At 41.5% G+C, this 26,845-nt stretch overlaps 1 protein-coding gene across 8 annotated transcripts in view; it reads right to left on the reverse strand.

Annotated features, from left to right (window-relative positions):
• The window catches only part of CEP128 (centrosomal protein 128), a 176,195-nt gene that overhangs the window by 43,432 nt on the left and 105,918 nt on the right, over positions 1-26,845 (reverse strand). For all 8 annotated transcript variants that reach the window (XM_083447795.1, XM_083447797.1, XM_083447800.1 and 5 more), the window contains one exon: positions 5,244-5,293. In XM_083447795.1, coding sequence (XP_083303921.1) covers positions 5,244-5,293 — 50 coding nt within the window. The remainder of the gene's footprint in view (positions 1-5,243; positions 5,294-26,845) is intronic.

Below are 26,845 nucleotides of genomic sequence, written 5' to 3' on the forward strand. Positions count from 1 at the left end.
GTTTGACACCCTTGACTACCTACTGCTTTGAAAATATTGATTATGAAAGATATGAAGAACTAAAATGGCATATATCCTTTAAAAATATGCTTATTGATTCCCCATAAGAAGAGAATAAGCAGCATTATGGCACAGGGGCCATGCCAATAGGGCCACTAGAAATCAACCAGACTCTTAAACGTAGATAATGGGTCTGCTCAATTGCTAGTTAAGCTCTGTTTTGTCTTTACCTTTATTGGGTGCTGGAGCAGGCCCTACTTGCCCAGTATCGAAACTTTTCAAAGTCTTGTTCCCAAGGATTTCCTAAAGAAGCCATTTCCAATTTCGCCAAAATCTTATGCACGGCATGTGTTCAAATACAACATATTTCTGAGGAAGTTTATTTAGAATTGAGATGGAAGTAGAAGAGTCCTGAGATTTTGTGGAAGACTGATCACTGACCTCAGACACAGGGTTGGACAGATTCTGTGAAAATTATAAATTGCTTGCTACATGCATCAGGGGCATTTAGCTTACCCGAGGCAAAGGCGCCTGCTGCTTTGAAAAACCTCAATAATGGTGTGACAGTGCTATCCAACGAACTGAAATCAATTGGACTCACTCCTAGGAAATTAGAAAGAGGTTTGTAACCTGACCGTGGTTTCTTTGTGGCCTCCCACTCAACATCAAACTTCACTGGCCACGTCTGCCAGTATCAGACCATTACAAACAGCCTCAAACTATTTCCTGACATGGTCATACAAAGCTGCCTTATATTGAGACAGACAATCTAACTCAGTATGGTCAATTCTGCCTGGTAGCAGCTCTCCAGGGCCTCCGGCAAGAAGTCTAGTCCATCACCTACTGGTTGGTTAGAACGTGGTGCTGATAATGCCAAGGATGCAGGTTTGAACCCTGTATGGGGCAGCCACATATTCCTGCATTTCAGGAGGCTGGACTAGATGGTCCTCAGGGTCTCTTTGAACTCTACAATTTTATGAATCTATGACCTTTTAACTGGAGATGCTGGGAGTTAAACTTCTGCACAAGAAATATGTACTTCACCACTGAGTCAACTCTTCCAAGTGTTCTGTGTGTTCTCAGCACACGAGCCAAGCATGACTGATCTGCTGTAATGTGACAATATATGAAAAGAACTAAATTATAATTAAAGTCAGGAGAACAGCTTCTCCTTTGGCTGAGGCAGGAAACAAGTGGGGAGGCTGCAGAAGAGGACGTGGCTTTCTTGGAGGTTGCCCTTTCGGCTTTGCTGCGCATTTGCTTCTTTATCTTGAGCCGTGGAGAGAGGCAGAGGAGATAACCATGGGAAACCTGTGCTTCAATTCTTCTATATAAAGAATGGCCTGTTTTCATCCATGGAGACACTCTGCTCTTATTATCTCGATGAATTAAAGCACCACTGAAGATTTCTTTTTTGTTTTATGTAGTGAGCTCAAACCCAGTCAGTTGCCGAACTTCAATATTTTCCGCAGACACACACATTACTCTCAGAGCATCCTATTTGCAGGCTTTATTTTGCTATAAATTTGAGTTTAAAATTAAGTTGCACATTTCTGGTAAAACAAAGTGATAAAACTTAATGATCACTGAAACTTTAGTGAAACTGTGTTTTACTAGGTTCACTTCTCTGTTCTCCTGAGATTGTAACAGGGCAGTAAATTGAGAACTGATAGCCTAATTGGCTGAAGACCCTGCTTACCCTTTGGCAGCAGGGCAAGGCTGAAAGATTACAGCACAAAGCTAATTTTATCCTGTCTACAATCAGTGAAAGCAGAGATTAAAAAGAACCATTAGGGTAGTCAGTCAACCTCTTAGACAATGTAAAATTGTTACTTTCACAGAACACTTTCCCTATAACTTTGTCTAGCTCTGGTTTCAAATGATAATTAATGGACCTTTATCTTTCGAGAGTCTCCAGACCTAGAACAAAAACATTTTCTCTGTGGTGTTTGGTTCAAATTTACTTTTTCTCAGCAGCTGGTGATGTGGGGGCAGAATTTAGTCACTGCTACTGAGGGATGCGGGTGGCGCTGTGGGTAAAAGCCTCAGCGCCTAGGACTTGCCGATCGAAAGGTCTGCGGTTCGAATCCCCGCGGCGGAGTGCGCTCCCGTCGCTCGGTCCCCTAGCAGTTCGAAAGCACCCTTAAGTGCAAGTAGATAAATAGGGACCGCTTTATAGCGGGAAGGTAAACGGCATTCCGTGTGTTGCGCTCGCTCGCCAGATGCAGCTTCGTCACGCTGGCCACGTGACCCGGAAGTGTCTGCGGACAGCGCTGGCTCCTGGCCTCTAGAGTGAGATGAGCGCACAACCCTAGAGTCTGTCAAGACTGGCCCGTACAGGCAGGGGTACCTTTACCTTTTACTGAGTAGCAACTTTGGGAAAAGGCACCTTCCTTAGCATTATGCTAAGGAGAACGTAGCGGAGGCAGCTATGTTAGTGCTGGCCAGCCTGGCTGACTAGCCAATAGCATCTCCCAAAGGCCACTGATATCATTGGTCTGCACCTACATTAGGCAGTGATGGCCAATCAGGAAGCACATAGTTGCTTAATCCTGTGATAGCTGCTCCTTTCTTTGGCTCTGCTCAAGTAAGGATGTGGTGTCCACCGTTCCCTCAGTTGCTGCTCAGTGATGGTGGCCAGGAATTGGTTCTACCATGGCAAATATTTAGCCAAGTAAAGTTGATGCAACCGCCACTAATTATGACTATGCAGAGAGATGAACTATTCTTCCCTATTGCCCCCCAAACATATTTAAATTGTTGCATTTGTATACTGCCCCTTCCTTCTTTCCTCCCTTCCATCCAATGTCTCAAAGAGCTGTTTTAGCCTCATACAATCATGTGTGGTGAGATGTGTGCATGCACTCTACATATGAGAGAGCACTGCCCAAATGTACATGGAAAACATTACTGTTAATTGGGAATCTGAAACATTACAGTGGTACCTCAGGTTGCATACGCTTCAGGTTACATACGCTTCAGGTTACAGACTCCGCTAACCCAGAAATATTACCTCGGGCTAAGTACTTTGCTTCAGGATGAGAACAGAAATCGTGTTCTCATGCCTTCAGAAATCTGGTATCCCTTAAATCCTGTATTTATAATCAATGCCAATGTTACGTTAAAGACTTGCATAATAACTGCAAAAAACAAGTTACTGAATCCTTACTTTCCTTCTGTTTGTAAGAAGAAAAGCTATATTAAGAACTTTAGCAACACTGACAAAAATGGAATGGAAAAGGATTTTATGAACAAGGGAGTTTATTTTTTAAAAATGTGTAGATACGCTGAATTAATGCACGCCAGCAGGTACTGATGAATTCAGTCAACCTTGGCAAGTCTCATGAACACTGGCGCTACTATTTGAGGACTCGTGGCAAACTGATGTCGTCTCAAGGGATTAGCAAATGTGAAATCGCATGAATGTCAAGCAGGGAGGTGGGAGCCCTGCCATAGAGACGAACCAATACAGTCCTGATCCCCTATTGCACATGCTTTCTAAGCATTAGCTAAACTACAGAAGAGGCCAAACTACAGAAAATTAAAAATGGGGGGAAGAAAGAACGTCAAGGGCAATGGAATTATTTATAATACACATAGTTTTAGGACAACAAATCCTGCCAGACTAAAACAGGTTTACTAAAATTGAATTCATATTCCTGTACTTCAGCAAAAAAAAAATTTCTGACAGCCCAAAATTGCATTCTCAAAAAAAAAAGAAAAAAAAAAAAGATCACTAAGTTAAAGGCAGTGGCATGATTCAACTTGGGAACTTGCAACTTGCAATACCATATCTTAGACCTTACACTATAACCAGGATATGAGAGAGGTGGATGTGGGCAGCAAAAACAAAATAAGGTGGGCCCCAGGTAACAGGCTGGGGTTAGATGTGATTCCTAGAATAGCAAATGTTGAAAACTGCTACAGGCACATCTTTTGCACAGGGAAAAACAAAGATCTGCTGGAATTTCTTTATAGTGAATTTATGCCGGCATGCAGTAATACCTACAAATGCAAGTTAAGATATTGTTGAAGATTTTCATTATACAGCGGTACCTTGATTATCAAACTTAATCCATTCCAGGAGTCCATTCGACTCCTAAAACCATTTGAAAACCAAGGCGCAGCTTCCGATTGGCTGCAGGAGCATCATGCCCTCAATCGGAAGCCGCAGAAGCCACGTCGGACATTCGGCTTCCAAAAAATGTTTGCAAACCGGAACATACACTTCCGGGTTTGCAGCGTCCGGGAGCCAATTTGTTCGGGAGCAAGCCGTTTGAGTACCAAGGTACCACTGTACATATAAAGGCGTGGGCAGTAACTATAGATATGGATGATGCAAAATGGACAGATTTTGTTACAGAAGAAACAGAAAATTCAGAACAAGAATGATGGCAAAAAAAATAAATGGCAACAATATCAAATATCGCAAACACACATTATGCTAATGCCCCATTTCCTCCAGCAATACATAGTCCAAATAAATCTAATGGGTATTCGGCAATAAAATATTTACACATTCCTTCTAGCATGATACAACACCAGCCCTGCTTCTCTTTAAAGAAACTGCCTTTTCTTGTTCTCTACAGAAGAGTATTCTCTATTTAGTTCTTACTACCTTCCACTTATGAATATGTATCATCAACACGAAGTAACCAATTTAAAAATATGAACTTCCAAAATAGACACACTAAGTACAGCTTTGGCTGTGTGGGGGGGAGACCTCTTTTTGCTGATGGGCTGGATCTGTTGTCCACAGGCTTTGGGAAGACATGGCTTGAGTTTCAGTTGTGGCTACAGAGTGTGTAGATCAGACAAACAGCAAATTCTAAAAACACAGGATGAGATGCTGTAAGCTGGTTAGGCTGGCTACATTATCTAATTATTGGCTGGCAATCAGCAACCAACACCCACACAATCCAACTGCTGAGCCATCATTGTCAAACCACAGCATGGTTCATGAGAGAGACAATTCTGGATAGTCATAATTATGAATACATAATGTGCAAAGGTTAAAAGGTAAAATATGAGAAGCTGCCACATAACGAGTCCTTCAGCCCAGAACTGTATTTCCTGACAGGTACCATCTATTCAGAGTCTCATGCTGGGTCTCTCCATCCTTGTGCCATCACATTTTAAAGCGATCGAATCAGGCACTTTCCATGTGTAGACAGTATGTTATACCACTGAGCTGCAGCCTTTCCTCTGCTGGAAGGCTACCGCAATCAAATAAACGAAAATACCTGCAGAGCACCTATTTCTTCCTCCTTCCTGAGAGTCTTCTCCAGTAGATCTGCATATTCAAAAAAGAAGAAAAAAGAACATCAAGAAAAGGGAAACAATGTGCCTTATGAATTGATGCAAATGAGCAGGTACGTAAATGCTGCCAAACTTGAACCATCCCCAAACTAAAAGAAATCAGAAAATCAGCCTCATTATCTCACAGGAGGCTAGAATTCAGTAAACAGAGTTCCAAATTAGAGGTACTTATAATTATAAGCCAGATGTGCCACTCACTTGCTCATCAATTGATTCTGAGCAAGTCGCTGATTGAGAAATTGTACCTGGTTCTTCCTTCCCTGCAATTATTCCCAACTACTGGTCCCACTCCTCTAGAAACCAGGCCTGGGTGGTGCCCTGTTTCTTGGGCATCTTTGCCACGCCACCTCAGCAAATGTAACAGCCCTGTTACAGACTCCGCTAACCCAGAAATAGTGATTCAGGTTAAGAACTTTGCTTCAGGATGAGAACAGAAATCGTGCTCTGGCGGCGCGGCAGCAGCAGGAGGCCCCATTAGCTAAAGTGGTGCTTCAGATTAAGAACAGTTTCAGCTTAAGTACGGACCTCCGGAACGAATTAAGTACTTAACCCGAGGTACCACTGTACTTCTCTTTCTTAAGATGGGGGAGCAGCAGTGTTGTTCTATGGAGGCTTGGGGGCTCTCTTTCTCATGGACCTTTAAGGCCAAATACACAGTAATATTATTCCACTGCAAGATGCTCTTTTCCATGATAAAAAGAGCAAAGCAGGATTATCTTGGCTGATCAGATACTGTGGAGCAGGCCACAAGAGTGGGCCCTGTAGAGACATCAAGCAGCAGGGGAGGGGAGGAAGAGGGGAGGGGCAAGTAAAAGATGAAGGCCTCCAGACATTGCAAAAATATTTGCACAGCTGACGTAAACACCTCATTCTGGGGTAAAAACAAAAGTTATAATTTTCTTCAAAAGTAGTTGAATTATATGTAGAAAGCTAAATATAGGTTGTCAAATGTGTCTCCCCCTAACCAGGAGGGAGGAAAGCATATTTGTCATTTATTTATTTAGATTATTTTAATCCACCAATCCCAGAGGCTGTGTGTAAAGCATACATTTCATCACAAAAATATTCAAATTTATATTCTATCCCCCCCACAGCTAAGTATTGAAATCCATGCCATTTGCTGAGTGGGAAGAAAACGGAAGACAGATTAATTAAATTAGAGCTTGCAAGTCAGAATGTAGAAATTTAGAAACTTCACTTGTGACCAGAGCAGGTCAGCTCTAGCCAGCATGAACAATGGACAGGGATGATGCAAGGTTGGAGTAGAACAACATCAGGAGGCCACAGGCTCTCTACCTCTAGCCTACATCATAAAGTGAACTAGCCTACTGAAAAAATGGCTTGGCAGCTCAAACAAGTAAACTGTGCAGGGAGCTACCACTGGAGAAGAATATAGAACACATTTATGAACACTAGGGATTGCAGTCTATACGGTAAGCTAGCCTCTTGGCATCTGACCACTATGGTTAGAGATAATATCAGGATCCACTATCAAAGATCCTGCACAGATCATGAAATATTGAGTGACCAAAGCCTGTTATTCTTTCCTTTGAGCTGTTTAACTCTGGGTAAGTGGCATCACATCCTGCAAGCACAAAATGAGCATACTGTAACTATATTTAAACGTATGGAACACCTCCACTATTTTCCTGGATATCAAAATCCCTAACAGCCCAGCTAAGAACTAACAGCCACAAACTATTAAACACAGGTAATATTTCTGTATATCTGCTGCAGACAGAGTTGAGCGTAAGCATGAGCTCCTTCATCCTCCAAACAAGATTAATATTTAGGAAGGCGCAACAAATTGGTAGGAGTTGAAAAGGACAGCCACTGAACAGGATCTTAAAACATTTGTCAGCACATTCTCCTATTTTATTATACCCATAAAAAGAAAGCACTATCCCCTGCTTGAGCTGAGGCTATTCAAAACAAATCACATGTGCTTCAGCTGGATTTTTTTATATATATAAAAATCCCCTTTCCAAATTCACCCAAAATCAACAGCCAATTCTTGTGTGGAAAATACGGGATCATATTTTAAATCATATTACAATATGCACAAAACAGGCCACTGTCTAGCAGACTGCCTTCAGTTACGACTTAACTTGTGAATAATTGAGACACCTAAGCTTCTGCCTTGGTCTGCTGCCACCAACTGGCTAACAGGCTAACTTAAGATGTTAGCCCAACTGTGGCATCAATCTCCTTCTGATCAGAAATCATGGCAGGAAACTTGTGGGGTAGAATTAAAAACAACATTCCAGAGGAACGGATACCCTTTGTGGTTTGTCTCAGACACTGAAACAACATGACAGTCGGCAGACAAATCCCCAAATACTAAGTCAATGAGGTTTTCATATCCCATCATAAGTCTTGACTATGTGGGAAGCTACTGTACAGGTCACTGAGTGGCTCTACCCCCCCCCCCACCTCCACCCACCCTCCAAAGTTCGGTTTTCTGTGAACCTACTATACACAAACAGAGTCAGATGAGCAAACTTAGAGAATGGACTCCTTTATCCTTTATGCCCCGTATGAGAGACACAGATAGGAGCAGTCTGTGCTTTCAGAAAATGGGTTGTTCATTAATATGCTGTAACTTTGATCCAAACCGATTAAGAAGCAGTTCAATTTGGTATCCATAAACCTCATTGCTGAGGCTGCTAAAATTTGTGCCAATTGTGATAGCGTACTTTGTGATGCGGAACAGCTAGTCCCTAGGACCTGAATGGAAAATACCTACCTATTCATTTCGGAAGGGACGCTGAGCAAGCAGTAGCTGGCAACAGACCTGGAATGTATTTCAAACTCTCTCAAATTCAGCAGATAAGACCCTACCCTCTTGCAGCAGTTAATCTGGTGCATGTGTTTTAAACAGGCCTCTTTGTACTGGATGAATAAGAAATTATTTTCATTTTATGGTTGCACTGCTCAATTCTTCCTGTGCTGCCAATATGGGAAAATATATGTCCACTTTTAAAGATAGTATATCGTAACATTATCAATCAACATTCAGGAGCCCTGAATAAAGCCAAAAGAAAGTAGATGTGGACACATTTTCTTCCTCCCTCATAATTCTAAAACAAGCGTCGTCCGACGAAGCTGAACGGTGGGAGATTCAGGACAAACGGAAGGAAGTACATCTTCACACAGTTCATAGGAAATTATGGAATTTGCTATGACAAGATGGAGTGACGGCCACCAACCTGGGTAGCTTTAAAAGGCGGTTAGTCAAATTGATGGAGGATAAGGCACAGAACCTAGGACTTGCCGATCAGAAGGTTTGTGGTTCGAATCCCCGCGACGGGGTGAGCTCCCGTTGCTTGGTCCCTGCTCCTGCCAACCTAGCAGTTCGAAAGCATGTCAAAGTGCAAGTAGATAAATAGGTACTGCTCCGGCGGGACGGTAAACGGCTTTTCCATGCGCTGCTCTGGTTCGCTAGAAGCGGCTTAGTCAAGCTGGCCACATGACCCAGAAGCTGTACGCCGGCTCCCTCGGCCAATAAAGAGAGATGAGCGCCGCAACCCCAGAGTCGGCCACGACTGGACCTAATGGTCAGGGGTCCCTTTACCTTTACCTTTAAGGCTATCAAAGATTAGGAGTCATAATAGCTGCATCAGAGGCAGTACACCTCAGAACGTCAGTAGCTGGAGAACATGAGCAGAAGAGTGTTGTGCTGCTCATATCCTGCTTGCAGGCTAACTATGGGCATCTGGCTGGCCACTGGTGGGAACAAAATGCTGTGCTTGGTGGGACTTTGGTTTGATCTAGCAGAGCTAACGTTTTATGCTCTCATCCTTTTGTTATTAAAATGCTGACAATAGAACTTGAATGGCTGGAGAACTGAAAGACAGAAAGAAGGAACAGGAAAGAAGGGGGGAAATATACACTAACATTTCTGAAGTGCAGCACAAATGTTTATTTAGAAAACGGGTCAAGAAGCTGCTATGCTTCCTAGTTTTACTTATAAAAATAAAAATGTGGATGTGGGTGTTCTTCTTCTCTGAGATTATCTCTGCATAGGAAAAAATTATGCCTGTGTAGCACTGTATGCCAAGGTTGTTCCCTTTCTAAATTGGGGATTAAATGTTAACTGGATTCAGAAATGTGGACAATCACTAGTGATTGTCAAGTTCACACGAAAGCACAGAGAAGGTCGATAAAACTGATCATAAAAACAAGAAAGTTTGTACACAGCCTGGTCAATATGCACGTGGTAGCTAAGCACATTGATCAAGTAATGTACAAACCCCAGAGGTGAAATTCAATTCTTCATCCTAAATTGGAGACACTACATATTGACCAGACAATGTATGCATTTCCCCATTCGTGCTGTCAATTTTTATTGTTGCCATTTATGCACATTCATTTGACAACTCACATTAATTTCAACACCTCTGCAACTCTAAAAATCCAAACTTGTTTCTGGGCATCCAAAAATAAGGCTGCAAGACTGAAGGTCCATAACAAAAGCAGAGACTTCATGCCAAGCTGGCCTACAAGGCTACTTCCCAATCCAGGCAAACCTTCTCCTCAGGTCTGTCAATTTGATGAACTGGCAACTCAAAGGGGTATGAAAGCGTAGATGAGGTTACAACTCTGATGCCCACAGCTCATAAAAGGGTCAAAGAGAAGACCCTTTAAAGCCAAACGGTAACCCAAAGTTAGTTTTCACCAGACATAATGGCAGCAATGGGTGTGCTCCTTTGAAGAACGAAGTGGGTTTCATATATCAGATGCCGAAATGCTCAAAGTGGACTTAGTATACGAGCAAAATAAAGCAACTTTCCTGAATGTCTAACATTTCTGTTTCTACTCCTGACATAACTTTGAGGCATCCCACTGTAACCCTCCCTGCGACCCCCCTACCTTTGGTTATATTTTATATCGTTTATTCTTAGCAAGATTTGACACTTTGGGCAGCAGATATGTCTTGTACTTAATCCATTTTAATGTATTTATAATATGCAACCTACACATTACCCGAAAGGCAATTATCGAGCAATTATAGATTCACAAGCAAACTACACAGTTCCATCTGTCAAATGAAAAGGGCATTTGTTGCCAGAATTTCTGTTGCAGCTGACAAAGTAGACTCTCAGAGGTACTATTCTGCATAACTGCAGTTTTGGGCTTCAGTCCACAGAACCATTCTGTCACAAGGCTTTTTCCTCACAGAGCAGAATGTGGATTCTGGGGAAAGCTGAATAGCTTTTGTACACTGCAAAACAGCCATTGCACATATGGTATAAAACTGCAGCAAAGTTGTTGTTTTTTTAAAGGATGTCAATTGCAAGTTCTTCCTTTGTATACTTCCACAACACAGGACATTTTCCATAAGTGATGTTAGCCTGCCACATGGCACCATAAACCACTGAAAACAATATAGCAGTTGCCATCGTTTTAAAATTAGCCAAAGACCAGGCCAGAAAGTAGATGTAACAATGGATGTAGTTATTCTGCTACCTTATGATTGGGTGCATGTCACTACAAATGCTTTTTTGTGTGGGATGGGAAGGAGGTGGCAGACAGTGTCACCACAGAAGTTGATACTTCTGGAACAAATATACAATGTTTGCTATGCCTACTTATTGCAATCTTTGCAACTCAGTAGGCTTCACTTATAGACAGACACATATGATCAGTTAACCCACGGTGATATCTTCCTGTACAGGATTTTTGTTGTTGTTGAGAAATGCCCACAGTCCACAACAGAATTAAAAAGGCAAGGGTGTGGAACTTTGCCCAGGCCTTTGGCCATTAACTAATCTATGGCCTGTTAAAGCTGGTGTGGGGGTTGTTATTATGATTTTTTTATCTGTTATTACGCTTTTTATTATTATGCTGCGTAAAATGTGTTCTGTTGTACACAGCCCTGGGGTCTTTTGATAAAGGACAGCATATAAATTGAAATAACAACAGCAGCAGCAACAACAACAACAGGAACAGGACCGTAGCCTCCTGTGCAAAGATAAGAGTCACTTCTGTTGCTCCGCCCCCTTTTGTCTCTGGCCCCACCTACCACCATCACATTGAGCCTAGAAGGTTATCCAAGAGGGGTTGTGAACTGAAAAGGGTTCCACCCACAGCTTAAAATATTCTTAATTGTGCTATAAGCACAGCCATTTCACTATAACCATGTTAGGAAAACAGAATTTTCATTCTGCATTAACTGCAGTTCTGGGCTCCAGGCTGCATAATCGATCTGTTGCAAAACAGAATGTAGTGAGAGCAAGTGAACTCTGGGAAGTGCTGTTTTACACTGCAGGATAACAATTGGTGGATGGTCTGCACAGTTGGTACTATTGTGACACCTAGAGATACAATCAGCAGTGGCACCAAAACAATGTTGGGATGTGCTTCAAACAAATCTAACCCAAACAGTACTTGGCATGCATTTAAACCGTTTAGCTAGAACATGTGCAAAACTCAAAAAGTTTTTACAAGCATTTTGGAAGAACAAATTATTCTTAGGACTACATGCTTCTCTTGTGTACAAAAGAAACAATGTGAGAGTTCCAGAGGAAGTATTCAGGCCTTCAATATCCAAATGTTCACCCAGTCACAAATCAGGCCATATAATTATAAGAGACTGACTTTAAAATCCTGAGACGGGGATTATTTCATTTGTCTTTTGATGTTTGAGCCCTTGATAAACATAAACTATATTCAGGGGTCTACAAATTATGTTTGGGCTTGGTAGCCCGACCCATTCCCAGAAGCAAAGCAGGAATATAGTCTCTCTGAGCAGATGAAGAGTGCCTCTCCTTTTCCACCACATAAGTGCGGCCCGCCACTCCCAGAGAATTAAGGAGAAAAGATATATGACATTTTCCCCGCAAACCTTAAGTCCCTGCAAGGTCTCCTTCTGGAAATCAAACATTGTTCCTTTTTCTGGCAAGTGTGTTACGACTAGAGAACATACACTTTCTCCCCTCAAATCCCAGTCCTGGTTTCCTAAAGCTCAATCCAGCAGTTTTGTACAATTAACACACTCCCCTTCCCACAGCTCTAATTTCCTTGCCTTAGAAAAGGCTCTTTGTTCTTTGCAGCCACCTGGACAAAGGGATTCATCTGTGCCCAGCAAACATCTGTTTTGAAGACCAGGGCTAAAAAGATAGGAGGCAATGTGTTTTCCACCCTTCTCAAAGAAATGCACTCCAGAATTTTTATTCATCCCTTTGGAGCAGCTTGGTCCTTCACAGACCATCATCAGTTCCTTGAGGTCAAGACTGAGGAAGTTGGTTCCAGAATTAAGTTTCTTTCCTTTTGGTGTTGAAAGGGGATGTGGGAGAGAATACAGCTTGCAAGTGGGCCTAGGGGAAGAAGTAGAGTTGGAAACACTGAGGGCAGTAAGCAGACACTAAATGGACTGAGCAAAGTAAAAGGGAAGTGTGAAATTACCATTGCTTTTTCCTGATAGCCCTACTAATGTGTTAGGTCTATTCACATTCAGAGAGTACATGAAGGACGGCTATACACACTGACCATGCCACACCACCACTGCCGCCAGAAGATCTGGCTCCTCTACCTCAGTGGGAGCTGCTGGTGACACCAGGGAAGGCCAAGAACAAGGAAAAAACATACTGCCTGAATAAAACTGGCACCATGTCATTTCTGAGTATATCTGTGAAGCTTTTAATGGTCACTGTGAGAGTCTCTTTGGTCTACAAAAAGGGATGCAAATATTCTAATCCACATCCAATCTTCACAAATTCAACACAAAGTTCTGAAATGCTGAAAGCATGATGCTGGGGCAGGGAGGGCAGAAACAATGGGGACATGGCAGCACAAATCCACACATTCTTTGAACACAGACCATCAAAGTGCTCACAGACTGACCATTTAATTATCTGTTCTAGGACCCTTCCTGGTCATGGATCTCTTCACAAGTGTATACATTCTTTAAATATAGTGCTACTCCCCCCCCCTTCCTGTTCAATCTCTTCCTTTTGAGCAACTTAGGTAAAGGTAAAGGGACCCCTGACCATTAGGTCCAGTCGTGGCTGACTCCGGGGTTGCGGCGCACATCTCGCTTTATTGGCCGAGGGAGACGGCATACAGCTTCCGGGTCATGTGGCCAGCATGACTAAGCCGCTACTGGCGAACCAGAGCAGCGCACGGAAACGCCGTTTACCTTCCCGCCGGAGCGGTACCTATTTATCTACTTGCACTTTGACGTGCTTTCGAACTGCTAGGTTGGCAGGAGCAGAGACTGAGCAACGGGAGCTCACCCCGTCGGGGGGATTCGAACCGCCGACCTTCTGATCGGCAAGCCCTAGGCTCTGTGGTTTAACCCACAACTTATACCCCCTCAATTTCTACATTCCAGTCATGGGTCTCATTCCAACAAGTTACAGCAATGCCTAATGGGTCATATTTGCTATCCTACATTAAGAACTCAAATTTGTCTTGCTTGTTTCCCATACCCTGTGCATTAGTATAGAGACAACTGAAACCAAGATTCCTTCCCTCCAGCTGCTTCCTTCTTGCAGTTTCATGCCCTTTAGCAGGTTTCTGTAGTACCACCTCAGTTGCTAGTGCATTAATGAGGCTATTATCCCCAGTACCAGGTGTTCCCATGTTGTCTATAATATTGTGTTTCTCCCCCTCAGGATTCAGTTTAAAGCTCTCCTGATCAGGTTTGCAAAACTCTTAGCAAGCACTCTATTATGAAATTACATAACATAGCATAGCATTCCTATTTGTATTAATGCAACTCCAATATAATCCAGATCTCACCCTTACTGAAACAATATGTTTTCTTGTTAGTGATCTAACAAGATCATGCCATGAGAGCCATGTCCCAACAGGCACCATAGAGGAAAGCTCAAATGAATTTTTCACATATCTTTGTTAAGGTTCAAAAAGGGAGCTCACGTATTTCCTCCATAACATATGTCCCTGCCTCTCCACACGCCCACACATACATTTGAAGCATAATAATTTCCCAGAAGGGAGAGACGTGCAAGTTCCCTTTTTCCTGTTCCAGCACTTTTTAGAATGTCTGAAGCCACACAGTGTCAACAAACAAGCAAGCTACCAATAGCAATCTCCTATACACAACATTTTGGGTGGGGTTAGCTCACAAACTCAGAACCAGACACACAACTTAAAACAGCTGTCAGAACATTACTGTAATAAAGCTTATGAATACATGTGAGGATTACTATTTCTTTGGCTTTAATCCTTTGTTATTAATGAGAATTAAAAATTCACTTTTAATTTTAACGTTTAAGAATTAAGACTAGGCAACTGCTATTGAAAGAGAAGGAAAATAACTAATAAAGTGAAACAATTTTCAGTGTGTGACTGGAAGATACAGCTGGGAGAAACCTCCGAAGCTAATGTTTTCTTTGGAGTTATATTCAGATGGCTAATGGTTTTCATGGCCAATCTCACAGGTCGTTGCTCTCTTTAATTAGTAGCTTTTGCTAAACATAAAAAGCCTCAAGTAATTTTTAATACTGATTGCAGCTGCCTACTCCATTAACAAATTGTTGTATTAACACTGCCCACCTTGCACTGTCTATCTTTAAAGGGGGTTATTTTGGCTCTCTTTCATAGATTTTAATTAGCTTCCTCCACCCACCCCCCAGTGCTCATCAGTGTAAGGAATGAAATAGTTCATTTTATTATCTCCTCTGCCAGTAGCACTCCCACCAATGAACAGAAATGATATTAAGTGCATGAATAAGATGCCTGGACCTACTGCTGTTTCTGCCGCTACCCTACCTGAAAACCTCCAAAAGTGGATTAAATTTCTGCCCTGTACATTTCAGGCTGCACATTCAAGCCTCAAACAGAAGCTCCCATAGCTTGTTTCGATACCGTCACTATCTCCAGTTGTCATGGTACTGCACTTTCAAACCACACTTCTCAAACATTTGTTCTTTTGCTTGCATTAGCCTGGAGCAGCAGCACATACAATCACGGCAAGTTGGGCGGGGAGGAAAGGAGAAATGGAATTCAGGCTTGCAAGCTTTGGACAGAACGAATTGTATTCACTGTTGATTCCCTAAAGAAACAATTTACTGAAGCTGGGGGAACAGAACGTACTATATTTGCTCTTTAATCTCTCAGGTTTAGCAAGCTTTGAAAAGGTTTCCATCATCTGCCCAAAAGTTGACACTAAAAATGTTACTCTGCTTTATATTTGTGTGTGTGTGTGTGTGTGTGTGTGCAGCTCTATGTATTTCTAAGAACACGGAGAGAGAAATGAATTACAAAATAACAAAGACTGAGCAAACCATAGACACCTGGTTGTTTAATATAATTTTCATTATGTATATTTTCTAAGAGTAAAGGAATGGAGGTGGGGAGAAGATGATAATCTTCTCCTAGGATCATGTCACAATAAGACAGAAAACCAGCTGTGGGCCACCAAGCTTCTACATTTAATACTTCCAAGAACCAATGTAAAGTCCAAACAAAGGTAAAATGTTTCCACGTAACTCTCATATCACGGCAACCACAAATCGCACTTTGCCGCATGTCCTCAAATAAAGGGCGCTGTTTCCTGTGTGCCACTAGGACTACCAATCTCTGTGGTTACGGTTTTTGCGGCCCATTGCACAATATGAAATTGTCTGTTTAGTACAATGACTACACAACCATTCCATAATGTTCAAGACGGCACCTTCAGTTTATAATGGCATCTTCAATTTCTGGTCAGAGGTACGTATCTTTGGTGAAAAAAGCCTTCAACATGAATGGATTGGTTGGATTTTATTTTAGAATTTATTAAATTGGTATACCACCCTATACCCGTAGGTCTCAGGGCGGTTCCAAACATAAAATGATAAGATAAAAAAAAATGAAAAATACATAATAAAATAAGAACAAAAACAAATCAATGAAGGTGCCAGTTGAACCTCCCTGGGAAGAGCATTCCATCAGCAGGTAGTCACTGCAGAAAAGGGGTTTGACATGCCCAAGATAGGGGACACTTGAATAAGCAGGGGTGCTGCAGAAAGAATGTAGTTGGTTAAGGGAGTTGTGGACTCAAAAAGGTTGAAAACCTCTGGGTTAGGCTGAAAGTAAGTGACTCACCCGGTGAGTTTCATGGCTGAGTGGGGACTAGAACTCCAGTCACCAAGGTCCAACACTCTAATCACTACAATACACTGTCTCTCTCTCTTTTAAAACAAACAAACAAACGATTCCAATACAGATGGTAAATAGGAAAGCTATCAACTTTAAAGGCTTGTTCAAATTGGAAGGTACCAAAAAGACAACAGAAACAGTGCCTGACTGATATTCCGGCTGACCAATGCCCATTCAGTCATATTACCAGGCCTGAACCCATTTTGAAATGGCTCAAATGGCATTCAGATTGCTACAAAGACAAACAGCTTTACCCTCAAAGTACCTTGCAAACCATTCATAGTGGGCTTCCAAAGGGTCTAAAACTCCATTCTCTGGAGTAAAGGTAAAGGGACCCCTGACCGTTAGGTCCAGTCGTGGACGACTCTGGGGTTGCAGCACTCATCTCGCTTTACTGGCCAAGGTAGCCAGCGTACAGCTTCTGGGTCATGTGGCCAGCATGACTAAGCCGCTTCTGGCGAAACCAGAGCAGTGCACAGAAACGCCGTTTACCTTCCCGCCGGAGCGGTACCTATTTATCTACTTGCACATGACGTGATTTCGAACTGCTAGGTTGGCAGGAGCAGGGGCCGAGCAACGGAAGCTCACCCCATCGCGGGGATTCGAACCGCCGACCTTCTGATTGGCAAGCCCTAGGCTCTGTGGTTTAGACCACAGCGCCACCCGTGTCCATTCTCTGGAGTAGATGTTATGAAAATGCTCCACCCCATGGCTACTTGAGAAAGCGACAGAGGCAGAAAACCACCACAAAGTTTGCATGGTTCTGCTGCTGCAGTCATACTCAGTCAACTTCACAGTACATCTTTTGCCACTTGCGCTCCATCCGTTGTCTGACTTGTTTCATTGCCCTTAGTTCACTGGCATACCAAGTCACAGAGAGGGTCCTACAACGCCAAAGAGGGTGCTCAGGGGAAATTGTGTTGAGAGCCGAATGCGCCTCGCTGTTCCAGTGTGAGAAGGCCTTCACCTGCTCTCCCTCCAGCTTAATGACAGAGCATCTGGAAAAACTGGAAAAACAAGGAGAATTCCTGGGCAAATGTGCCTTTAGAACACTACATTCCTACTGTTGGAATATGTATTTTTTTAAAAAATCAGGGGTATAAATCTATTAACTTATGTGGGAAATCATTGTGTTTGCACATGAGCAAGTGAATTTATGTAAGAAGGTATGTGTGTACAATTTGTTCAATTAGAGGGTCTGAACAGTACTTTCTTCCTCTCGCTTTGCAACTCCTGTTCCTTTCTGCACCACCGGGCTTTGATTTCTCTCATATTGGGACAAGTCCTCATGCAACAGAGATTAAATGAGAGTGATGTAGGCAATCTGCCCGCTGCCAAAGATCACGTCCGATTTGAACAAACCAAATTGTATTCATATGAAGTTCCATGTCTGTGTAAATCAGCAAAGTAGGTCAATAAGAACACTTCTAAGGAATGCTTTCGAAGCAAGGCCTCAGAGTGGCCTGTTTTAACTTAAATGAATTGTCAAATGTCATCGTTTCTAGAAAGTGTCTTTTGTGCAAGTTTTGAAAAGTTCCCTCTCAAATGGAGCAACATTACCATTTCAGAAAATGATTTAAATCCTCCATGAGCAAAGCCAGAGAGAAATAAAAAGTTAATTTGTTTTAATTCACCTAGTACAAGATTAAAAAGGTAATTTGTCATTTCTGGTTTCAGAAAATGATACTGATACTGCTTACGGGCATGGATGCTATATAAGAATAATGGTACGACTTATACAAAATGACATGACAGGAAATTGAATGCCACATTCTTTAGCAAGTTTTGTGTCTTAACATCCTAGTTTTGTTTTGTCTGCATGTTTTATTGCCTATCCATATTTATGCATGTCTGACAGAACCTTTCCTCTTGGCTACATCAGAAATTCATTTTATCTTCTCCCTCCCAAAAAAGTGTGCAGGAGTTGATTGTTTTCACAGGGTTTGTCTTTTGAGAGGCTAGCCATTGGCTAGAACCATTTGAAGTCTGTTGCCAAGTTAAAAACCAGTGACCAGAGACATTTTAATAACCACTATAACTTGAGAGGAATGCTTCAGCAGACAGGCAAGTTGGAAGAAATTGAAGTAGAGGACTGAGTGATAAGAAACTAAGTTCCAAAAAAAGAGTTGATACTGGAATTCGTACCTGAGGGAGGTCTTTGCAGTACGACTTGTCAATTCCTGAGTGCTCCAAATAAGACAGTCTACGGCTTTCTGAGCAAAGAGCATCAAGTCACCGAAAGCCCAACTTACAAGCCTTCTTTTCTTTACAAAACATGACCTTTAGCTAAAAATGAGAAGGGGCCAGAGAACTCAAAGACTAAATACAAAATCAGTCAGCATGTTACAGCATTACACAAACTCTGCTGGCACCTATACCCTACCTATTTCATAAGATATTTTTTTAAGAGGTCACTTAAATTTCAAGCTTGGTCATTTGGTACCTTTTGCCAGAACCAAAAATAGTTCAAAGGGTAATATGTCATTTATTAACCAACAAAAAATCAAAGTTAATCTGACACTGATCAGACTGATCTTCACAAACAGCCTAACATCAAACATCACTCCTAAAATTTGCCCTGGCAGTTCGTGCAAAATGATTCAATGTGGTTTACATGATTGCTGGTTTTTTACAGATTTCATGCTGCTTGTATTTATGATGTTTGTGTTGATTTGAATGTAGTTCATTTACACTAGTTTTTTTTTTAAAAATATTTTGGTCGCTTTTTGTACTTTTAAGCAGTATAGAAATGAAATAAATGTTAAGTACATCTAAGGATGCCGTAATTACATGCACGTAGACACACACACTTTACAAGACATTTTGCTGAAACCCACAACTGCTTCTGAAAACTGTAGTCCCCATCTAGTTGGCTACTATAGGGCACAAGATACTGGACTAGATACAGATACAGATACAGATACAGATACAGATACAGATACAGATACAGATACAGATACAGATACAGACTAGATACACAAGATACAGGCCTTTAATCTGATCTAGTGGGGCTCTTTTTATATTCTCATCAGAAGGAAAAATTAGCTTGATACAAAAATATGTCTTCAGCAAGGACAGAAACAGGAGTTTTAGGTATTATTTGGATTCAACTATATCTGACTAGCTTTTATGATAATACGGAGTTCTTGATCTCATAATGCTGACTGCCATATTTGTTGAGACAGCTTAGGTATTTGATAGGGGAGAGAGGAATACAGGGGGAAATCACAATGCCTGTTACACCTTCATGCAGTTTTCACCATCTGTCTCAAGTCCTATAAAGGGGAAGCGAAAATAACATCAATGCAGGATGGCGATGAAGCAACAGCGAAGCAAAATTTCGTGTTGGAATGCAGTCCATTTGCCATTCCCACTGAGGATTATATTTTTGCAGTGTTTTGAAACAACATTGTGGTGATAAAATTACCTATAATTTGACAGTAAAAATGGAAGAACATGGCACTGTTTTTAATCTGTGAATCATATCTGCAGGTTACGTTGACTAAAAACAGAACATTAATGCCCAGGTCTTGTTTTGTTTTAAATATTCATTTTGTGCTACTACCCTGTATTTTTACTTTGTGAACCGCCCTGATATCTTCAGATGAAGGGCGGTATATAAACTTAACAAATAATAATAACTAAAACATTATTCTAATCTTGTGTGACTATTGTTAAGTAAGTGACCGTCACTTTTTATCATGGCTAGTTAGAATGCTCTGATGACATAGGGCTCTAGTTGCTTGCGACGTGGGGAAAGTTTGGTAATGTTCAAATGTCCAGTTCTTCTAACTTCACACCTGGGCTAAGTTCCAGGGCTCTTGAAGGGCTTGGCCCAAGCAGCATGGTTCAGTGGTTTCACTCCAAAGACTTTGAGAAACAAATTGTCACCCACAACTTTAATTAGAATGAAATGATGCAGCAGGAAGGGTTGTGGGAAAGAGACCTTTTATTAAACACACTGCAAGGCCTGCACTAAACATTGGGCCATTAGTGTCAGCTACCTAGAACCTAGAAGCTTGGCTTCCTACCCTCTCCCCCCACCCCTCCCAACCCTCTAGGAACATGATCAGCTGTGTCAAATCCCAGACCCAAAGCTCATTTCATGCAGTTTCAGCTCATTATGTTATCTAGAACACATCTCAACATCTTATTTAAACATTCATTTCCTGTATTTTTAATTTGCAATCTCTGCTTGGGTGGGAGAATTCAGTTAGTTCACTATCCAATACAACAAGTTTTTAAACACCAAATTGCATAGTGTGGTGTTTCATATATGCTGTACTCATATATCTTTTATGTTCACATTTTCTCTAGAGAGCGCTATAAGCATAAAGGCTCAAATAGAATTATCAGGCTTTAATGAAACTCCATGGTTACTCTGTGTTATAAGAAAAATACCCGCTCCTTTTCCCTTATGGGGTATGCAAGAGCCTGTATAGAGTCTTTACGTAGGTTCCCTATCAGAAGGAGAAAATAACAGAGGCCAACCAGAGAATATTGAGAAGCAAAGCAGCTAATAAGCCTGATATTTATTGTTTACTGTTGCAAGAGGATCCCCAAATCACCCCACGAAGAGAGGGAAGAGAGGAACCCTGAACAATGGTGTGCAAGCCCCTATATAGACTTTTGAAATTGGCCACCCTGTAGCTGAAGACCACCACCCAAAACCTCATACATACATCACAGAAGGAGGTGGTCTCCAACAGAAATACATCACAGGAGGAGGTCTACCACAGAAATCCTGTTTGGCAGGATACCTGACAATGGTCACTGATTGCTCCACCTGAGCAGCCTGGCCATTCCTTTTGAGATGCTAAATACTTACTGGTAGTTCCGGAATCCAGGTCACAGGCTCACCCTATTCACACACAAATACGCCCTTAAGACAGGATTTGAGCAAAGGGACCATGGGGAGGCTTTCCCATTTCCATCCTCACTGCAGAGAATATTTGAGGTCATCGGAAGAGTCAAAATGGGTTGAGGATTGCACTCCTGTACTATTTCAGGCACTTGGTTCATATACTTATGTATGTGTTTGCCTTGTAAATTTATGAACATATAATTTATATATATGAGACCTTAGAATTCCTATAACACTCTATGTTCTAGAAAAATCAGAAAAACAGGACATATGTACTTCTCATCATCATAATGTACCTGAAATCAGTTAAAAGATTTCTAGCCTACCAGAAAGCTAAAATTTAACACAGACAGAGAGAACACAAGACAACCCAGTTACTGGGAAGAACTGGACAGTTGTGCATTTGTCCTCAAAATGGGGAACTGATTAAGGCTATCCAGAGATCTGAAATTTGACACATTCATTGTGCAAGATGCAGTAGAAAAACAGATCATTTCTGCATGTCACAGTCAAATCACGGAGCACAATCACGGAGCATAATAGAGGCCAGAGTTTCAAAATGTGCTGCATGTACAACAGAAATTTGGAGTGTGTGGATTCCAATGGCAACTTAGATTTGGGGAAACAATCAACAAGAGCAAATGCCAATTTTTAGAGAATTCAAGCTTTATTTAAGTATTTTATATAAATGTATAGAAACCTTACATTAAACCCCAATACATCTACTCTATATCTTGCAGCTCTTCCTTTCCTACTCTTGTCAATATGTTTTTAAGAATTAAACAAGACAGCAGAATGCAGGTAGGGTCGGTCTGTTGCGCAGGACAACACCTCCCCCTGGAGAAGATAAAAAAGACCTTGAAGACCCTGCCTGTCTGCAGTAGGGAAAGTCATCTTTTTGATGAATGGCACCCACCCCATCTGGCAAATCAGAGATTCCATTTACTTCTACAACTGTCCATCCCATGAATAGCCATGAATTTCCATCTTTCAGCATGCAATAAACATCATGAAGGGGCGACAGCTTAGTGGAAGAACACATGTTCTAGAAGGTTGACAGGTCCAATTAAAAGTATCAGGTAACCAGTGATGGATGAGACTTCTACCTGAGAGCCCAGACAACCACTGCTGGTCAGAGCAGACAGTCTTGGGCTTAGATGGATGAAAAACGCTGACGTGGTATAATACAGTTCCCTATGCTCCCATCTACAGGCCATAAGCAATGAGCTGTAGCAATGAGCTGTGCCAGATGTTCCAGGCACAAATGCAAGAGGAAGAAAAACATGGCACAGCACTAAACAGGATATTTTCTTTTCTTAGGATGCTTTCTAATCTATTATTATTCTAATAATAAGCATTCTAATCATCTATTCTTATTCTTAAAATAATACTCTGATCTAATACCAGCAGCACATGTCTTTCATGGAAGCTACTTGCGGTGAAGTATTTCCTCTCTCCTACATAAATCCTCTAGAAATAGAAAGAGCTGATTAAAACTAACTGGCACTGATTTATTTTTGAACATTATACTCATTTCCAATTTACAAAATAAAACCAAAAAAAAAAAAAGGAAGATGAAATATGTTAGTCGTTGCTCAATGTGCATAAGGTATTAAATATTAGCTGATTCCAGTAATTCATCAAAAGCTTTTGAGCACAGCAGAAACATGTTTTTAATTTGAGAACAATAATACTTCTTAACTGTAAAAACCACATTATGAGCCACAACAAGATGGGTTGTAGTTGCACTTGATTTATGGTGGGAGTATATCCTATGGAGCAATTCTGAATAATGATGATAATAGCTATTCCCAAAGCTGGTGTGTGACTATGTAACAGTCATCACCATTCCATCCTACCACCTTCACAATTTAATCACAATGCGCTCTGATTGTTCTAATGTTTTGTACTAGCTTGAGTCAGAGCTGTTTCACTGAAAATGTACTACTCAACTTTCCAGGAACGGGATTGCATTTAACTGTCATGTTCCCAAAGCTAGACTATTATTTACCAAGCAAATATATGTGATCACACATTCAATCACATGACAGACACTGGTAAACAGTTGGATTAGTTTCCACCACAAATGGGAACATATAAAGAACATTCCTAAAATCTCTGTAATCTTCAGTTTCTTTCCAGCTTCCTTATCTCTGTTCAAATTTGCCATTTTCACCTAAGTAAAGGTTCAGCATGAGCTGAATGTTTCTCAGAATTCTATCAGCTGCCTTTGCACATTGCTAAATACACACCCAAAATTTAAGAGCCAGAAGGGTGCTTCTTGGTAGTACAAATGACTCAGGTTTACAATACAAGGAAACAACCTGGCTACAGTTTGTTCTGGAAGTCTAACACTGGAAGTTTGCTACAGAGTAAATCAGTAATTTCAGCATTGGAGATCACCACAGTACCTCCTGCAGCAACACAACTTGTACTGCACACATTTCACAGGCACTTTTTCTTAATTTGTATAAGCATGCAAATATCAAGGGAAGTAGTATACAGAGCTGACCACAAGAACTATCAGTTCAATGCAGGCAACAAAGGGATTTAAAAAAATAGGCAGATTGGGCATCTTGGATAAATATCCTGAAAGTTCACAGATTTCTATAAGGCAGTTTTTTAAAAATAAAATTGTCAAAATTTAATTCACAAACAGATGGACTTATCTGTGTGTAGGGTATCCACATATCTCTTTTTTTGGAGGGGGTGCTATTTCACTTTCAAAATAGGAGCTGCAAAATGTTGCCATATGTTCTTGACCACCTTGAAGAGTGCTACTGCTCATGGGACAGAAGCCTTGTAGCACTGTTCAAGACCTTCAAGAGAGAGGGGGGTTCAGGAAAAGGGCCAAAAGGACGGAAGGCAAAATGAATAATTAAAGTAGGCGCTGCTTGCTGGAAAAATGGAGGGGGGGCAGGAAGAGATCTCACATAAAAAAACCCTACAACTCACATGAGGGAGAGGAACAACTCTATATTAGACTGTCCTAAAAGCTTGCAAACTAATATCCAAACTAACACAAGGCCGGGGGTGTAGGAAGGAGGCGGAATAATAAGAGTGGAATAAAAACATATTGATAGAAGTACTAAGTTTTTAATATTGAAACTGTCCTGCTCTGTAGCCTCCCCACTCTCATGTTTTCAAATCAGTAAAGTTTAGGTTTAATTAAAATGTATTAGGCTGTTATGAATTTGGAGGTGCCAGACCCATTCTAACACCTGGACCCGGCAAGTGTTAAAATATAAGCCAGGCTGGCTTCCTGTGTTCAGGTCACTGCCTGGGTGAAGGGCCATTAAGAAAACTAAGGAAAGGTGAAGAGCCGTTAAGAGAGGGGGCTTTGTCCCAGATGGAAAATGGATGGGGCCCCTCCTCCAGCTTGCAGATTGTGAGAAAGACAAAGGGCAGGGTTTAGAGTTGAAAGGGTGTGTAATGTACCTAGAAGTAAAGCTGAAGGCTGAAAAACCAGAGAGGTAGAGCATAATGTTTGATTTCTGCTTTGAATCCAAGGCTGCAGCTATGGGAGAAACAAGAGCCTTTTGGGGTATTAATGGTGTGAACCCCTCCATCATAGGCTCAGGTTGCATATATGTGTAAATAAACCTTATATCATAAAGACATCACAGTCTCTGCTGTGCCTCATTTCCAAAAGGAAACCTGGACCCTGAGTGAGCTCCTGGAATGGAATCTCACACTGCTTGGAGATTGGGTTGCTGTGCAACAATATATATTTGAATTTCCCCCAACAACATTCCTCTTTGGAGGTAGAGGAGGGTCGTGCATTCCCCCTCTCATCCTATCTTTTCTCAAAACTGTACATTTCTCATTCCTACCAGGCTAGCACCCAGCATCTCCTCTTATGGAACACACAGTTTCAAATTCCCAATCCCCAAGGGTAGTGAGAAACTATTTCCATTGAAGTAAAGGCTCTAACAAACAGGCAATTAAGGAGTACTGGCATAAGGGCCAAACAATGTATGGGATTGTAGCACTAATTGTGTAAAAGACAGCTGAGAGACTGATACACTATTTCAGCAAAAAGGAGCTATGGGCAGTGAACTGCTGTATCAGCCAATTCTAGAGTCACTTTCTCTCTTCCATGCAGTTGTAATTGGGATTTTCTTTTAAATCCTGTCATGGGGACTTGTAAGACAGGTATACAGCCAGCCTGAGAAATGAGGTCTTAACACCTCACAGTCTGTCTTTCAGGAAACAAGGAGATAAACTAAAAGAAAACTGGGTGATTTTGCTCTCTGCAATTGTTTCATGTTTGTTCCCAACAGAGAGTATAATTTTGTGTGGGCTGCAATGTCATTCCCATATATGTGTCCATTCCAGCTACATATAATTATAGTACGATCGTTTTGTTGGCACCATTTCTCTCTCAAAACTAATGTTACTACTTAAAAGTCTGAATATGTGTTCCTATAGAACAGATAGTTGCTTTGATACAACAAATAACTGGCGCTGTCAGCCCCTGTAAGAAAACAGATTTACATGAAAAAGACACTTTTCTCGATGTTCTACTCTGACTCTCCAGGAGGCATCAATTATTGCTTGGTGGAGGATGATCCTTGTACACAGAATTGCATGTGCCCCCCAGTACTCCACTGGAGTCCTGCATTGGTCTAATTACCATGATCTTTTATTATCTATAATTCTGATAGAGCCATAGCAGCAATTCTCTCTAGGACCGCAAATGCGGTGAGTTGATCAGTCAAACAATGTTATCCAACTGATTAATTGACATTAGATGACTCCATCATGTGACAGCAACTCTGCCCTGAAGAAATCAAGATATACCGGCACACGGAATTTAGGAATTAGAAGCTGAAACACTTATTACCAGAAAGTTTTTGTCTTCTTCACTTGGGGTTAGAAGAACTATTCTTTGCTGAGGATGAATAGCCAAATCAAAGATTCTCCTGCATCTACAGCGGTACCTCAGTTTAAGAACAGTTCTGTTTACAAACGATTAGGTTTACGAACTCCGCACAACAGGAAGTAGTGTCCCAGTTTGAGAACTTTACCTCAGTCTAAGAACAGAATCCGAACGGTGGAAGTGCACCAGCAGCGGGAGGCCTCATTAGGGAAAGCACACCTCGGTTTAAGAATGGTTTCGATTTAAGAACGGACTTCTGGAATGAATTAAGTTCGTAAACTGAGGTACCACTGTATATCATTTTCATTATGCACCAATAGTGGACAACTGCTCCCCTAACCTCCAGTTGACTGTATCACCGTTGGTGTCTTCTTCCCTTCTTGATACCATGTACCCCAGCCTTGAGGGTGCTAGGGTGGAACAGCATTGTGATGTTCTTCTCATTAACAAGCCCTAACAAAAGGAGCAGGAGAAAGAAGTGAAGTGCTTCCTGGCAGTGCTTAATTACATTCTACAGTGGGATAGCTCCAGATGCAGTAACTCAGGGGGTCTCCATGAATTTGTCACTGGGGCCAACCAGATGCCTATGGGAAGACCAGATGAAGAATTTGAATACAATAGCTTGGCATCTTGCAGGGTAACCAAGACTCTCTATATGGGATTGGGAAAGA

Source organism: Podarcis tiliguerta, assembly GCF_965153285.1.
Source record: "Podarcis tiliguerta genome assembly, chromosome: 1".
NCBI classification, from domain to species: domain Eukaryota; kingdom Metazoa; phylum Chordata; class Lepidosauria; order Squamata; family Lacertidae; genus Podarcis; species Podarcis tiliguerta.